Below are 16,716 nucleotides of genomic sequence, written 5' to 3'. Positions count from 1 at the left end.
CCACACTGTGAGAGGGCACAGGCCAGGCTGGGGGAGACCCCCCAAGTGCACAAATTTCATGCACCAGGCCTCTAGTACAAATATAAGCAGAGACATTTGAAAGAGGTTATCATTTCCATCATTAATCTGCTAATTTGCATTCAAGGAAATGACTCATGAAGACTTCAGATACCTTTATTTCAAAATTCATTCTCTTCAGTTTCCCTTTGCATTGCTGAGTGGAAAAGATTTGTCAGTTGAGTAAAGATGCTTCATCTCCTTCACTGATTATTAATTAGGTTTCTGAATTTGGTGCTGCTCTTTCCTGGTCACCGTGATGTGTCATTGAAACAGACCCATTAAAATGAATGATGTGTGTTGTAATTTCATTAGTGTCATCAATAATGTATTACACTTTCCTTTTAGTAGCCTCTTTGTGTGTGTGTGTTGGGGGGGGGGGGTCAGGATGACTGTATATGAATTACATTTATAAGATTCAAATTGTTACAGATGAGGGAAGATAGGCATGAGGGTGGAATTAATGTTATTTTAAACAGGATAACTCCTAAAATGATTTCAATTAAATAATATTTTAATTAAGTCTGATGTCTCTACATACCATACTGAGAAACATGTTGTGTGTATGCAAATAGGATGGTGATTTATTGACTAAATAACACAGCCCATTCTTTCTCCAAGGAAACTTTTCTGAACTGGACTAAAGCAGGTATGTATAAGACCAGGAGTGGTTCACTGAGGAATACAATTCTTATGGATGGAAAGGACAGACACTCGACATGGAAACTCTTCAAATGTATTTTTTCTCTTGTCACTCTTTTTTTCCCCTTCCAGATATGTGCCTTTTGACTATCTAATCTGAAAAATATGGGTCCATAAATGAGAAACAGAGACATGTCTGGTACTCTGATATAATATATATTGTTGAAATCGTATCTCCTTTTAAGTGAGGTTTAATTTTGGTGACATTACATGGGAATAAAAAGAATTTTGACTTAGAAACTTTTACTGGAAGCATTGATCTAACTAAAATATTTTAAAAGGCAGGAAGTATTTGCATATCAAAAAATTGCACAATGGTAGTTTTGCTTCCCAGGAATGATCCTGGAGTATTTAGGGTTAATTATTGATCCTGTAAGAAAGTTCTCAGAACTAAGAAATATATAAGAATATATGTGATTAAATGTAAAAACATGGCTGAGTTTTGGTTTGTTTTTTCTTTTCCCATTTAAATATTAAAATTAAAGTAACGTGAAGGTACATTTTTGGAAAAGGGCTTCAATACAGAAATTTATTTTATACTAGAGGCCGGGTGCATGAAAATTCATGCACTGGAGGGGTGTCCCTCAGCCCGGCCTGCCCTCTCTCACAGTCCAGGAGCCTTCAGGGGCGGGAGGCTACCTGGCAATCAGGGGAAGGCAACGACCCATCACACCTCTGCTGCTGCCACTTCCATCAGTGCAAGCCTCGGACAGCCCTGGTTACCTGAGCCTCGGGCAGCTGGGCAGCCGCCGTCTGAGGCTTGCCTGCATCTCAGGCCGGCCCTGGGCAGCTGGGGGGCTAAGGGGACTGGGGGATTTGGAGGCAGGTGTGCCTGCTGCCCCAGCAGGGTTGAGGGGACTAGGTACCTCCATCTTGTGGCAATGGGCACTGCCATCTTTGAGGGCATGGCAGTCAATTAGCACATTCCCTCCGTATTGGCTGTGGGCACTGCCATCTTTGCAGCCTGCTGCTCAGTTGTTTGGTCGACCCTCACTAACCCCCTGCTGGCCTGGTCACCCCACGCAGCCTATTTGGTCGTCCGTTCATTTGTGACAGTTGCTTAGGCTTTTATATATTTAGATAAACAGTAAGCTAAGCGGGCTTCAGTACACAAAGAGAAATAGGAAAAGATGAGCTACTTCTGAAAATCAGTAGGAGAAACTATCTTTCTCATAAAAATTTAAAGAACATATCTTTGGTATCCTCAATTTATTTTAAGGTAAAGCAATCTATAAAGGTGAAAAGCTTCTATTATAATAAAGATCAACTAACTCTAGTTATATCAGCAGCTACCCAAAATGAAAGTTTTTTTCTTATGATGAAAAACTCAGGTTATTTTTTTTTCCCTACTAAAATATCAGTATCTGTAGTTTTATGCTGATTTGTACCCAGTTTGGATAGAAATGGATATGAGTATTTATCTTACATAATAGCTTGCACAGCCTACTACTTGATGCATGTAGCATATGGAAAATGTGTTTAGCTCCTTGTAGAATTTCACCAGCCAAAAAAGGATCCATTTCTATTTGCATGGTCTGTTTACAGTCATTTTAAAAATATGTTACTGTGTTGCTTCCTAGTTAGAAAAAGCAAATGTTGGCACATTACAGACTCCATTACTTTGGTCTTTAGGAAATATATGTATTGCTTTCCAGTTAATAAAAAAATCAACAATAATCACACTTCTTGTGCTTTCAACCCAAACATTCTCTTTAGGATGTATTTTTATTCCTCCACATTATCTCTCTCCTAGATATTTTATAGGAGTATGGTTGAAATTTTTCATACTATATTAGAGCCTATGCTTATGCTTAAATGAATTGTCATGGAAGGATTAATCCTGCAACCTTTATAAGCATATTTTATTAATATCATCTTATCCTTAAATAGAATATTAATAATATTAATGATATTTAACATTTAATAACCATAGAATGTTAGGTAGAAATGTGTTCCATGCCAGTGACTTTCAAAAACGTACAAAAGTCACTGTAACAGCATGATAATCATTAAACATGCTCTACATAATATATTAATTGCACTAGTACAATTCATTTAGGAGGCATTTCTGGATAACAAGGGTGATAATATTTTTGACTCTCAGCATGCTGAGCCCTCAAGGAATGGAAGTATTTGGTAGATCTTTTGAAAATATATATTACATTCGTAAGTTCTGGAAATATATTTTCCATGAAATGATTTACAGTTGAGCATGGATAAAGGGGAGAGAATTCAAAATATAAATATTATGAAAACTGATTAAATATAGTTATTATATTGATTTATTTTTATTAGTAAGTCAGTATAAAAATAATTAGTATAATAACTGTGATAAGGAGTTCTTGTTAAAAGATTAAATAATTGCAATACATTTTAAACTTTTTATCCTTGAAATACCTTAACTATTAAATCATTTGTGTTACTATATATGTTTGTTTATTTTTTAATATATTTTATTGAATTTATTATGGTTACATTGGTTAAAAAATTGGTTTCAAGTGTATCATTGTATAATACATCATCTGTATATTGTATTGTTTGTTCATCACCATAGTCTTGGCTCCTTTCATCACCATTTATACCCCTTTACCCTCTTGTGCCTGCCCCATTCCCCTTCCCTCTGATAATCAAATGCTGATGTCTATGTCTGAGTTGTGGGGTTTTGTTTTGTTTTGTTTTGTTTCGTTGTTTTACTTAATCCCTTCACTTATTTCACCCAGCCTCCCAACCCCTCTCCCATCTAACAGCTCTCAGTCTGTTCTCTGTATCTATGAGTCAGTTTCTATTTTGTTCATTAGATTCCACATATAAATGAAATCATATGATATTTGTCTTTCTCTGACTGGCTTTTTTCAGTTAACATAATACCTTCTAGGTTCATCCATGCTGTCTCGAAAGGTAAGATTGTTCTTCCTTTTTATGGCTGAGTAGTATCCCATTGTATAACTGTTCCACTGCTTTTCTATCCACTTATCGACTGATGGGCACTTGGGACGCTTCCAAATCTTAGTTATTATAAATAGTTCTTCAATGAAAATAGGGGTAGAAATATTATTTAGAACCCATGCTTTGGGTATTTTCACATATATTCTGAGAAGTTGAATCACCAGCATCATAAGGTAGCTTCATTTTTAATATTTTGAGGAAACCCCACACTGTTTTTCACAGCGGCTACACCAGTCTGCATTCCCACCAACAGTGAACAAGGGTTTCCTCTTCTCCACATACTGGTTAATACTTGTTGTTGGTTGATTTGTTGATGATAGCGATTCAGACAGCTGTGAGGTGATACCTTATTGTAGTTTTAATTTGCATTTCTCTGATGATTTGATATTGAGCATCTTTCATATGTTTACTGGCCATCTATATGTCCTCTTTGGAAGGGTGTCTATTCAGGTCCTTTGCCTATTTTTTTAAATTGGATTGTTTGGTTCTTTGTGGTTTTGAGTTGCATAAATTCTTTAAAATTTTGGATATTAATAAAGAAATAATTACCAGGTATATCATTGGCAAATATATTCACCCATTCAGTGGGTTGTCTTTTCATTTTGTGGATGACTTACTTTGCTCTGCAAAAACTTTTTAGTTTGATGTAGTCCCATTTGTTTATTTTTTCTTTTGTTTCCCTTGACTGAGGAGATGTATCAGAAAAATTATGAGAAATGTCTGAGATTTACTGCCTATGTTTTCTTCTGGGATGTTTATAGTTTTGAGTCTTACATTAAAGTCTTTAGAATAGTATATTGGATTCTATTACCCAATTTCAACAATCACTTAATGGTCAATCTTGTTCTGCCTATACTGTCCATAGCTCCACCCTCCTTTTCATCTAAAATATTTTGAAGCAAATCCAATACATGATAACCTTTCCCTTACAAACATCACTGTGTGTATGTCTAAAAGGTAAGGACACTTTTAATAAACATATTGATACCATCATCACACCGAAAATACAAACAATTTCTTAGTATTAACGAATCTCAGTATTCAATTTCACATTACTATTTATTTTTTATTTTGTTTGAATAAAGACCTACTTTGTCACTGGTTGACATGTTTATTTTAGTCTAAATCAGGGAGCAATTTGGGCCTGTAGGGGACACTTTTAGCAGTCTGGAGACATTTATAATTTTAACAATTGCTGTGGACTAAATTTTTGTGTTTTCCCAAAATGCTTATGTTAAGATCCTTACCCCAATGTGACGATGTTTGAAGGTGGGGCCTTGGGTAGTAATTAGGTTAGGTTAGGTTATATGTGTGGGGCCTTCGTGATGGGATGAATGCCCTTATAAAAAGAGAAGACAGAGGGATCTCTCTCTGTGTGCACCACCAAGGAGGCCATGTGAGACTATAACCAGGAAGAGTCCTCTTACCAAAAACCCTGGTGGTCCGAACTAAGCTGGCATTCTGATCTCAGGCTTCTAGCATTCAGAACTGTGAGAAGTCTATGGTATTCTGTTATAGCAGCCCAAACTGACTAAGACAACTAGTGGTATGTAGTAAGTGGAGGCCAGGGACACTGCTAAACATCCTACAGGGCATAGGACAACTGCCACAATAAAGAATTATCCAGCATCAGATGTCCACAGCACAAGGTCACATAACCATGGTCTAAAGGTTCCTCCTTCACCTATTTTTTATTATAGTGTATTTGTTAATAAGCTGGATCATTTGTCTTTTAGAGTTTCCCACACTCTGTATTTTGCTAATGACACACCATGATATCACTTAACACATTTCTGTGTCCCTCATATACATTAGCAATTGGATTCAGAATCTCCATCAGATTCAGATGCAGTATTTTTAGCAAAATACTTTATTTTGTTTTATCAATAGTATGGTGTACTTCCATCAGGAGATACATAATGCCTGGGTCGCTCTCTCTCTCATCACTATGGGAAACTTTTGATGATCTGTATTTATATCCCTTAATTCATTAGAGGTTGAAAAAATGATATTTTATAATTTCTTTACCTATCACAAATATCACTATGTCTTAAATATTTGTTACAATGTTTGATATACAAATAGCACTGCACATGAATCACATGAATCACTTACACGTTTGTTTGTTTTTTTTGTTTTTTTTTTTAGAAACATCCTGTACCACCTTGATGAGAAGACAAGCCAGTTTTCAATCCTCCTGGAGGCTTGGGAGCGCTGCAAGTCTCTTGCATCCAATGAGACCTTTCAAGAAGCCCTGTCAAAGGTGTTGCACAGCATTAATTCAGCTCAGGTTTACTTCAAAGCAGGACTTGATGTGTTCGACAGTGTCTTGGATGGGAAGAACTGAGAAAACTCTCAGCATTTTAAAAAGTTTGTTTACAATTCCTTAAGCAAAAGCTCCAATCTGATAGACTTGCTGACATTGAAGACTCCCCACCCCCACCCCCGCCACCAATGGCTTTTTATACAAATCTAAAGCTATTATTAGATTGTATTTTTAATAGACATATATAAAAAGAGCATTTGCACAATTAATATTTTTCATATATCTGCATTTCTGAATATGCAAAAGCAAGTTATTGAAATAATACTTAAGATTTATCTATTAAAAGAAATCTACTGTATTTTTATATATATATATAAAATATTTTGGGGGAAGCGTTACAAGAAGTTTTGGACAATCTTTGCTCCTATGGATAGAGCACATAGGAACAGAAGTTGTTCCTTATGTTAGAGCATTTAATGACCTACTTTCTGCAATAGAAATGGAGGGTTGATATGGTTGCAGATTAATTCACTATTAAGTATTCGTTATGAAGAATTCAAGTATTCTGACTGAGTGATTGGTTGACCAAACCCACTTTGAATGTTTCTATTTTATGAAATGAAGTGCCTGTTCATAACACAACTAGATGTAGTAATACACTGGTTATGAAATTGTATTTTTGTAAGTATTAATGAAAAAAAGAGCCATAAACATTCCAGGGAAAAATCTCCAGGTAGCTGCACAGATCAATTTAAATGCAAATTTTTTCTAACAACTCATAAGGTGACAAGCTTTGAAACCCTTAATTTGCCTCAGTTGATTTTGTAAAAATCCAGGGGTGATATATGTCTTATGAGGGTGACAATATTTCTAATTTCTTCTTGTGTTGTTTCTGTTGGAAGCCCAGAAACAGAGCTATTTTAAAATGAAAGCATCTCACATTCTTTGAAAACCCCAAGTATCTTAAAAAGCATTAAATTGCTATTTTTGCCACTGACATGAAGGACTTACTATGAAAGAAATAGTTGTTTTGATCAATGGGAAAAAAAGCTCCTGAAATCTATGAGGAAACGTTCAACATATTTTTCTTTTTTATCCTTAGTTGTGACTAAAAGTGAACATAGATAATAGTCATAATCCTAATTTTATGCAGAAAAAACAGTGCTTCTGTATGAATATGTCTTTCCCACACTTCAATTATTTTCTCTTGTGGAAAATGAAACTCTTAATAGTGACATTGTCATTGACTGGCCCTGACATCTAAGATTCCCCAACACCTTAGAATTCTGCTAGGTGACAGTTTAAACTTTCAGCTTGCTCTTGGGAATTGATTTAAGTCTTTTTCTTCTGATACTGGATAAAGGAAATCCCCTGAGGAAACATATTTTCAGAATATTTCATGTGACTTTTTTCTCTATCCCAGCACAGTAAACACACTTCCCCATTATACACAGCCAGAGCAACATTGCAGACAGCACCTGTGTGTCTAAATCTTTGCTTTTTGTAGATGAGCATAAACCTAATCTTAGTTTAAAGGAAACCTAAAGTTGAGGGGAAAGAATTAATCAGTATTGATTAATTGATTTATAAGGCTCAGCTCTTCCTACCCTAAGTAATGTTTATATGCTCAAGGCAAAGAAGAGAATTGAGGCAATTAGCTAGATAATTCAAGCAGAAATCCATTTTCATCTGAATTGCCTGTGTGCACATAGTTTTACATGAGAAATGAAACTGCTTGATTTTTTTTTTAAACCAATATACTTGTTTGTTTGAAAATATTTGCCATATTCAGGAAAGGACTGAAGGACCAGGCTGCTGCACACCTCAACATCAATGTCCCTTGCTCCACCGAAATCAACATCAAAGATAAAATGAGAATATACATATGGACATGGTTAGGGCCAAATAATAGAATGCCTTATACTCAAGGATCTTAAATATTTAACCAAGCTTTAATGCATTCATTCCAGTTCTTAATTTGGGGTTGAATTTAAAGCAAAGCCAAATAATGATCAATTTTATAGTTTATCAGTTTAGAACAAAATCCTGAGTAAATTCACTCAGTCTGTAAGAGCATTGAAAGCACAAAATTTTTTGTTTGTACATTTTTGTTTAATGATAGTGTACTTGGGTAAACCACACTGCACAGATAAAAATCTCAATATTATGTATTCTTCACTTTGAAATTATATGATATTTGATATATCATATAATATATAGAGAACTGAAGTTAACTGTGGAATAACACATTTTATTAGTCTACTTAAGAGATGTGAAGAAACTAAATTATAATTAAAATATATGTCCACCAGTTTTATACATGCTGCTCTACATATTTGACTGCAACAAGCTTCTTAACCAAGAACATTATTGTTATGGTCTGATTACCTCAGGGTTCCACCAAATTTATATTATTCTAATTTTTCCCCAATAGATCCAAGTAAATAAAATCCTATGCAAGTTAATAGCAAGTGCTTTTGGTGAATTGGTAATAGGCTTCAATTCTTACTGAGATATCTGGGTGCCTGCTAATTCTCACACTCCTTCATACATAGAATTGTGCCTAGATGTAATAAACCATAAATGGTTATTCTGCTAAGAAAATGTGCCAAATCTGCATCACTGGAACTTGGGCTCAAGAAGGGTACACGCTGCCCTTTGTGGAAGAGCATGTATTCTGGAGTCAAAAGGAAGCCTAAAGAGACATTTTAGTCTAAGCCCTAAGATTTTATCTTCAGCCAGGAAAAGCATTATCACCCCATGGGCTTCAATACCTGAAGCCAAAGCAATTAAAGAACTTGGATAGAGTCACATAGCTAGCTAGTAGCAAAAGCACCACTGGAATTTACACTCCTCTGCTTTGAAATGCACTAAATCTAGCTCCCTCTTTGAGATGCTAGGGGTTATGAACAATCTTTCCAGTGCATCCTCAGAAAGCAGCCATTTTTCCAAATGCTGCATATACTGGAGTTACTGCTCTAATTAAGGACTAGCTTATTCTCTGACTATACCTGACAAATAAAACCTTCCTAGGCAAAGGATTGGGTACTCAGGAGGAAGTGGGGAGAGTTTCCACAGGACAAAAGAAGTAGGAAGGAGGGCATTGAGTCAAATGCTTTTATGAGAACATATTTTAGCTCTGTATTAAATCAGGAAGCTAAATTGCTATTTCTCAAAAATGTGGATTTTAGGGTATGAGGCCTAGCCATCTTCATCTTCAGCAGGTGTTCCCAGATGATCATTATGAACTCTGAAGTTTAAGAATTTCTAATCCACATCAATCCTGGCTCCTGAGAAAGCATTACTTGGCAACATATCTAAAGCAAACAACAACAAAAGCAAAACACAACTGAGAGTCACAACAACAGGAAGCTTTGCTATTAAAGGGAGAGAGTAAAAGTAGCCATTGTATTTCTCAAAAAAGGATGCAGACACAGCTAACACCTGTGCCTGCCACTTTTGTCCATTGAGTCCTCACAACAACCTATTTTATTTTTTTAATGAGGAAAGTTAACTGAATGACTGCTCGAATGCTCCTTATGATGGTGGCCCACCAACCTAACTCTATGTGGGTAGGTTAGAAAATATCTCTAAGAGTATTAAAAATTAATACACCATTGGAGACAATCATGGCAACTAGATGTAAAATAAAAATATAAAAATAACAGAAGCCTTACATTACACAATTTTCTCCTCAAAATGCCTATATAATTTCATAGGGGGGAAATAAAGCAAGTGCTTGAATTTACAAACAAAGTTTTATATTATCCTTAAGAGCTTAGAATAACTAATTGACATTTTTAACTTAAATAAATATAAGCATGAGGTAGGTTTCCCTATTGCAAAGATAAATGTTATAAAACTGAAATAAATGATGATTTATTGCCAACTGCCTAATGATGAATCAGCATCTGTGCCTCAAATGAAAAACTGTAATTATTTACACAACAAATTGGTAGACCTAGCCAAAAATGCTCTAAGATGCACTGTGTGGTATGCGTGATTAATTACTGCAAGAAGTAAGCTTTCTCTGAGGGTAGCACATCGTCATCTCTTTGATGTAATAGGCTATTTAACTGTGTCTTAGTCATATTTTCTTAATAGAAAGGAATTACTTTAAACTGTCAATCCATGTGTTGAACAGAAATGAAATGGTCCACATATTCCAATAAACATAATAACATAATCATTTCATCATAGGAGCACAGAGGAAACCCGGGGGGGGGGGGGGAGACAAAGAATGTGATAATTATGAAAAATATTCTGCCTAACTGCACTAGTGAGTCTTTATTTCTTCCATATGCTTACATTTTGAGCTTAAAAAAAAAACTATTCTGAAAGATCTTAAGAAACTTCAGAGTTCTAAGCACTCCATTGAGTGCAAATATTTTTTGGTTAAGTGGGTTTGTTTATGAAATTCGAAATTTCAGGTGATATGAATTTAAAAGAAGAGTTGCAAAGAATTTTTTTAAAAATCTAACCTTTCGTGATCATCACCATGTCCACTCAATTGTGTGTTTCCTCTTTCTAGATATACTTCAGCAATTAGATTAGGCTCTTTTTCCCCCGAGAGAGTAATGTTAATATCTACTGGACTCAATATGCATTTATCTGTAAATCAGCCAGAGTCTTATTTCCATAACATCGTTTCATTATCCTCTGAAGATGTGCACTGAAGAGCCTTTAGCACACTTGGGGCTGTTGAGAATCTTGAGGCCTTGCTTGTTGTAAAATGACATATTTCTTAAAGACATTTATAATCTCATATTCAGATTGTATCTGAATTTACAAAGTGAAGGATTAAACTGAGGCACTTTCAAGTAGCACTCAAGAAAAAGAAGCTGCTTCAAATTTTAATGTTTCTGGTTAGATTACTTTTGGTTTGAAGCATATAGTTATATAGTTTTCTGTAACCAAACTGATAATTTTGATGTTTTCAGCCAAACTCCAATCATTGAAGCCAAAGAAATGCATGACTACTCTAATTTCTTAAGTAGGATGCTATCAAGAATTAACTCAGGATCAGCTAATTCTAGACAAAGATTTGATGAGTGTAGACAGAGCCTAACAGTATTCCAATTCCTTTGATGTCTTAAGCCAGTAAGTACTGAGGTAGGTTTTCTCAGAGGGAGGCAGATTTTGTTTTCCAGGGGCTAATTAATATGCACAACCTCAGTCCCCAAAGGACCTGTACTATACCATATGTCATGTGCAAGCTCAAGAGATTAATATACAACCATTATCATGAATTATTATGTTGCATTGAAGTTAATGTCAGGCTTTTGTTCTAATTAAAGTATAAACTTGGCATCTGAAAGAAGTTTAGCTAGAGAAGTGCAGTTAGAGTCTCTATTTTAATAAATTACACATATTTTCAATCAAAATGTGTAATTATTTAATTGTCTAGACTGCTCAATAAGCAAAATTCTCCAACTCCTTCAAGAATCTTTATTCATATGCTAAAAGCAGGTGAACACTACTTGGAGTGTATTTTATCATTTTAAATTCTTAACCATTGTTGAATCATGCGTTCAGTAGATGTGATAGTGTTTTCTTAATATTAATGACAATTATTTGTTTTCCTTTATATCAAGCTGCTACAAATGGACTACCTTGTTTTGAAAATTAGAAAAAGACTATTACTCTATAAAGACAATTTTATCATGTCTGTTTAACAAGAAAAAAAAAATGTTTTACTCCACCATTGCAAATTATTTGTAGGAAACAAAATGTCCAGATGGTTATGTGTAGTTCACTTGATTATATTCCAAAGATATTATAAATAATTCTGTTCAGAAGTTGAGATAGGACTCTATTAAGTGATTTAGTATTTAGATTTCACACAGAAAGGTTTAATGGCAAATATATCTCACACATTCTAACATGCTACTTAAAAAATATGAATAGAATTTGTATTCTGAAAAAATATTCTCTAGAACATTTTGAAGGGCTAATTTTTTTTGTAGACATCTAGAAAAACAACATCATTTAAATAATAGTTTCATATATGTGTTTGGGATGTTAATATATATCATGCAGTTTTTCAATCATGTCTACAGTGTAGCAATATTTAATTCCATAAAATTATATAATAAATAAAATTTCTCAGTTGTATAAGAATAAAAAAGAAAGCCATAAAATAAATAACGTGATATTTAGGAGAAGATTTATAAATGAATTTGGGATAGAATTTGGAGGGCAATCTCTCCAATTAAATTATCTTTGGTTAAAAACAAATATCTCTGAAAGGTGTCTCAATTGCTAAATTTCACTGTGTTGAATATTGTTCAAGATAATTTTATTATTATCTGTGATTCAGAAATATTTCTATTGTAAAGAAATGTTCATGGTCATTGTCTTTGTTGTGATTCATTGTTAATGGCATTGATTGAGAGGCATGTGTCTGTAGTTCTGTAATTACTATATAGAAATGAAAGTCTACTCTCTATCATGTGTGGTGTCTGTTGGGAATTTAGTGTGTTCTATTTTTAGCCCAAGTGTGATCTCAATTTATTTTACAACTTTTTATATATTACTAAAATGACTCAAATTGCAGCTGATTTAGGAAAGTATTATGATTTGGAGTGACAAAAATTGGATTGGAATACCACATACATTAAGAATGAGTGAATATTTTATTCACTTGTTTAAATATTTGCACATCATTAAAAACATAGTACTATGAAATGAAGGCATCTTTTAAGAAGTATGTTCTAATTCATAAATGTAATGAGTATGTACAATGAAATGGTAATATTTAAAACACTCATTTAAAATATTAAATGCAGATCAAAACAACTGCTATGCTGTGTTTTGTTATAAGATATATGCAAAAATAATTATTAGTGTGTATTATTACTGAATTATTTTTATGTAACATCTATTTACACCCAAACAAGAGTAAGCCTTGTTCAGGAAATATCCTATGAGATTTATCATATTTTTCTTCTTTGTCTTCCATTCTTCTCTCAAACATGCACTTTTCATTTCTTTCTTCTATTATTCTCATTTCTTTATGTCCTCCCTTGCCAGTTTTGGGGGTGGATACCTGTGTGTTCATTGTGCAATTCTTACTAGTTTTCTGGATTAAAAATAAAATCCTCAAAGTACCATAAAATCCTCAAAATACTATAAAATCCTAATAAGCTGGTCTTATCCTGCAGCCCAGTTATAACCACTAACCTAATCTGACTTTTAAATGACATAATTGTGTAAGCACAGTCTCTTTCTTCTCTCCTACTTCAACTAAACTAATCTTATAGAGGTAGAGACATTCTTACAAGGCACCGGGCATTCTCTGACATCCGAATTCCCACAGATACAATTCAGTGCAGTTTTATTTCTTGCCCAATTTGCTCCCCTTGATTTCTTCCCTATCTCAGTAGATACACCAGATTCTCTAACCAAAAACAAGAATCATCTTTGATCCTTTCATTTTTCTCACTCCCACATCTAATGTATCAGCAAGTTGGGTTGGCTCTGCTGCACATTTCTCCATCTCCACTGGTACCATCCTACTCAATGCCCACATCTTCTCATCCCTGCATTGCATGCAGCATTATAACTACTTCAAGCAAAGGCTATTTTAATCCATTCATCTACTGATGGGCACTTAGGCTGTTTCCAGATCTTAGCTATGGTGAATTGTGCTGCTATGAACATATGGGTGCACATATCCTTTCTGATTGGTGTTTCTGGTTTCTTGGGATATATTCCTAGAAGTGGGATCACAGGGTCAAATGAGAGTTCCATTTTTAGTTTTTTTGAGGAAACGCCATACTGTCTTCCATAGCGGCTGCACCAATCTGCATTCCCACCAGCAGTGCACGAGTGTTCCTTTTTCTCCACATCCTCTCCAGCACTTGTCGTTTGTTGATTTGTTGATGATAGCCAGTCTGACAGGTGTGAGATGGCACCTCATTGTTGTTTTGTTAGAAAACTGTGGTACATCTACACAGTGGAATACTATGCTGCTGTAAAAAAGAAGGAACTCTTACCATTTGCAACGGCATGGATGGAACTGGAGCATTATGCTAAGTGAAATAAGCCAGTCAATGAAGGAAAAATACCACATGATCTCACTCATTCATGGATAATAAAGACCATTATAAACTTATGAACAATAATAGATACAGAGGCAGAGCTGCCTCAAACTGATTGTCAAACTGCAGCGGGAAGGCCAGGGAGGGTTGGGGGGCAGAAGGGAGGGGGGTAAGAGATCAACCGAAGGACTTGTATGCATGCATATAAGCATAACCAACAGACATAAGACACTGGGGGGTAGGGGAGGCCAGGGGATTGTCAAGGATGGGGGGGGAAAGGGACACATATGTAATACCCTTTGTAATACTTTAAGCAATAAAACAATAATAAATGAATAAATGCTGGGGGGAAAAAAGGCTATTTTAAAACAGGAAAATGAGTACACAAGTATTCAAAGGGCTGGTATAACAAGAAAGTATAACAAGAAGGTACTGTTTCTCAGAGATCAGTCACTGCAGGAGGCAGCTACTGTCCTTAGGGCTAGAGAAGCACAAGAAGGACAGCTGTGGTAACCCCAGGAGCCAATATTCTACTGACACTCCTAGAACCGTGTTGCTGTTGCTGATGCTAGTGGAAGCGCTGCTCACGAGGCTGAAAGAATGAGGACAAGGTTGATGAGAAGCCTGGGAGCCTGCAGTCCCTCTGCTTCCCATACAAGAAGCAGAAACAACAATCAAACCCCAAAAAACTTCTGTGAATGCGAAGACAAGAAAAATGCCTCGTTTTCCTTGCTGTAACCTTCCACAAGTTATGAGAAGCACCCAGGAAGTAAACCCCAAGGTTTTCAGTTTCTCTGATTCAAACAGCACCTCTGTTCAAACTGCAAGACAAGCTTCTTTCAAGGCTACATTCTTGTAGACACCTCCATTCTCAGCGGTGGAAGCATCTGTACCTTTTCCTTAGAAATCACTACATTTTCTACTTTAAGAAGTGTGAAAAACACTTGCCCAAGAATAATCATTCCTCTGCTACATATAGCCCCAGTGGGGTATCTGCCTCCATGTTTAAGCAGTGAGTGCAGGAACTTGGATCAGAGAGATAGAAGAGCATTCTAGACCAGTGATGGCGAACCTACGACACGCGTGTCAGAGGTGACACGTGAACTCATTTTTTTGTTGTTGATTTTTCTTTGTTAAATGGCATTTAAGTATATAAAATAATTGTCAAAAATATAAATCTTTGTTTTGCTATGGTTGCAAATATCAAAAAATTTCTATATGTGACACGGCACCTGAGTTAAGTTAGGGTTTTCCAAAATGCTGACACGCCGAGCTCTAAAGGTTCGCCATCACTGCTCTAGAGCATCGCCCATACCTGGAACATGTGGAGAGTATCTGTGCTCAGAAGACGAATGTGGTCAACCTGAACACCAAGGCATTTTCCATTCTCCAAACTCGCCTTTGTGTCCACCCCTGTGACCCCAGTCTGCACAAATTAGAGGCTGTAGGGTCTAAACAGAAAAGTTCAAATACCAAAAGAAAGCAGATTAGAGTGTTATGTGAAGTATATTTAAAAACTTGAGAGAAACATTTGGATACTGCAGTCATAAAATTCAATTTAGAATGTGCTTCCCATAGGAACATGGCAGGAGTTTCAATTACAATATTTCCATATTTTCTGAAAAAAAAAAAGAAAAGAAAAGGAGAAACCACACACAAATTGTATGTTTATTTAAATGTGAAGAAAACTTACAAGCTCCAAATTTCACATAAATGAACAAAGTCAGAATTTAGCAGAAACCCATACAGGAAGTTGAAATGATACTGTGAGGAAAGAGGGACTGTGAAGGGGTGTAATCAAACCATTCACATGATCTCATTTGATTTTCACAGCATATATACAGGCTTTAATATTTTCCCCGTTTTCTGGTCAAAACTCCTGGGCTCAGAAAAGTTAAGCTTGATCATAAATAAACTAGTCGATACAGTAAATCCTCGATTTTGCAAATCACAGTTTAAGAGACTAATGATTTAATGGTCAAAATTTCTGGTTGGCATGTCATATGTGAAAATTAACACCCTGTTAATTCGTTTTTATTTTAAAAAAATATTTTCAAGATTTTAGAGAGGAAGGGATAGGGAGACAGAACAATAGAAACATCAAAGATGGGAGAGAATCGTTGATCAGCTGCCTCCTGCACACCCCCCAATGGGGACACTCAACCTGAGCATGTGCCCTGACCTGGAACCAAACCCCAAACCTCTTGATTCATGGGCCAATGTTCAACCACTGAGCAACACGAGCCAGGCAGCACCTTCTTAAATTTAAGATGCTTTTAATCAAGATTTGCATATAATTAAATTAACAGGTGATTTTTTTTAAATTAGTTTTAGGGAATAGGCCAATGTTGGAAAAAACACTGTAGTAATTTTGCCAACATAAATAAATATTTCATATCTACAACTATAGTCTACACATTTAAATCCAAGAGTCACTGCTCAAAAACAATCTTCTGTGAATGACTAACACGTGATCACACTGCACCTCGAGCATGGTAACTGGGTACTTGGTTCTATTGTCCATTGGCTTGACTTTCTGCAGCAGTTTTTTGTTAAATAAATCTTTATTGTTGAAAATATTACATATGTCCCTTTTTTCCTCCCATTGCCCTCCCCCACCCCCTAACTCCCAAACTTTCACCACCTACTGTCTGTGTTCTTGGGTTATGCATATATGCATATGAGTTCATTGGTTGATCACTT

At 35.5% G+C, this 16,716-nt stretch overlaps 1 protein-coding gene across 3 annotated transcripts in view; it reads left to right on the top strand.

The window, feature by feature from the left end:
- NAALADL2 (N-acetylated alpha-linked acidic dipeptidase like 2) overlaps positions 1 to 12,761 on the top strand; it is a 935,329-nt gene extending 922,568 nt beyond the window's left edge. For 2 of the 3 annotated variants that reach the window (XM_036349786.1, XM_036349785.1), the window contains exon 14: positions 5,854 to 12,761. In XM_036349786.1, coding sequence (XP_036205679.1) covers positions 5,854 to 6,052 — 199 coding nt within the window. In that variant the 3' untranslated portion in view covers positions 6,053 to 12,761. Of the gene's footprint in view, positions 1 to 678; positions 1,260 to 5,853 lie in introns of those variants that run through there. The other variant, XM_036349787.1, reaches the window with a different exon arrangement.
- The last annotated feature ends 3,955 nt before the right edge of the window (positions 12,762 to 16,716 follow it).

The sequence above is a fragment of the Myotis myotis genome, unplaced genomic scaffold (assembly GCF_014108235.1).
Source record: "Myotis myotis isolate mMyoMyo1 unplaced genomic scaffold, mMyoMyo1.p scaffold_m19_p_2, whole genome shotgun sequence".
In the NCBI taxonomy this organism is placed as follows: Eukaryota; Metazoa; Chordata; class Mammalia; order Chiroptera; family Vespertilionidae; genus Myotis; species Myotis myotis.
Note: the sequence above shows the minus strand (reverse complement) of the source record. Positions and strands in the feature narration are given on the sequence as shown.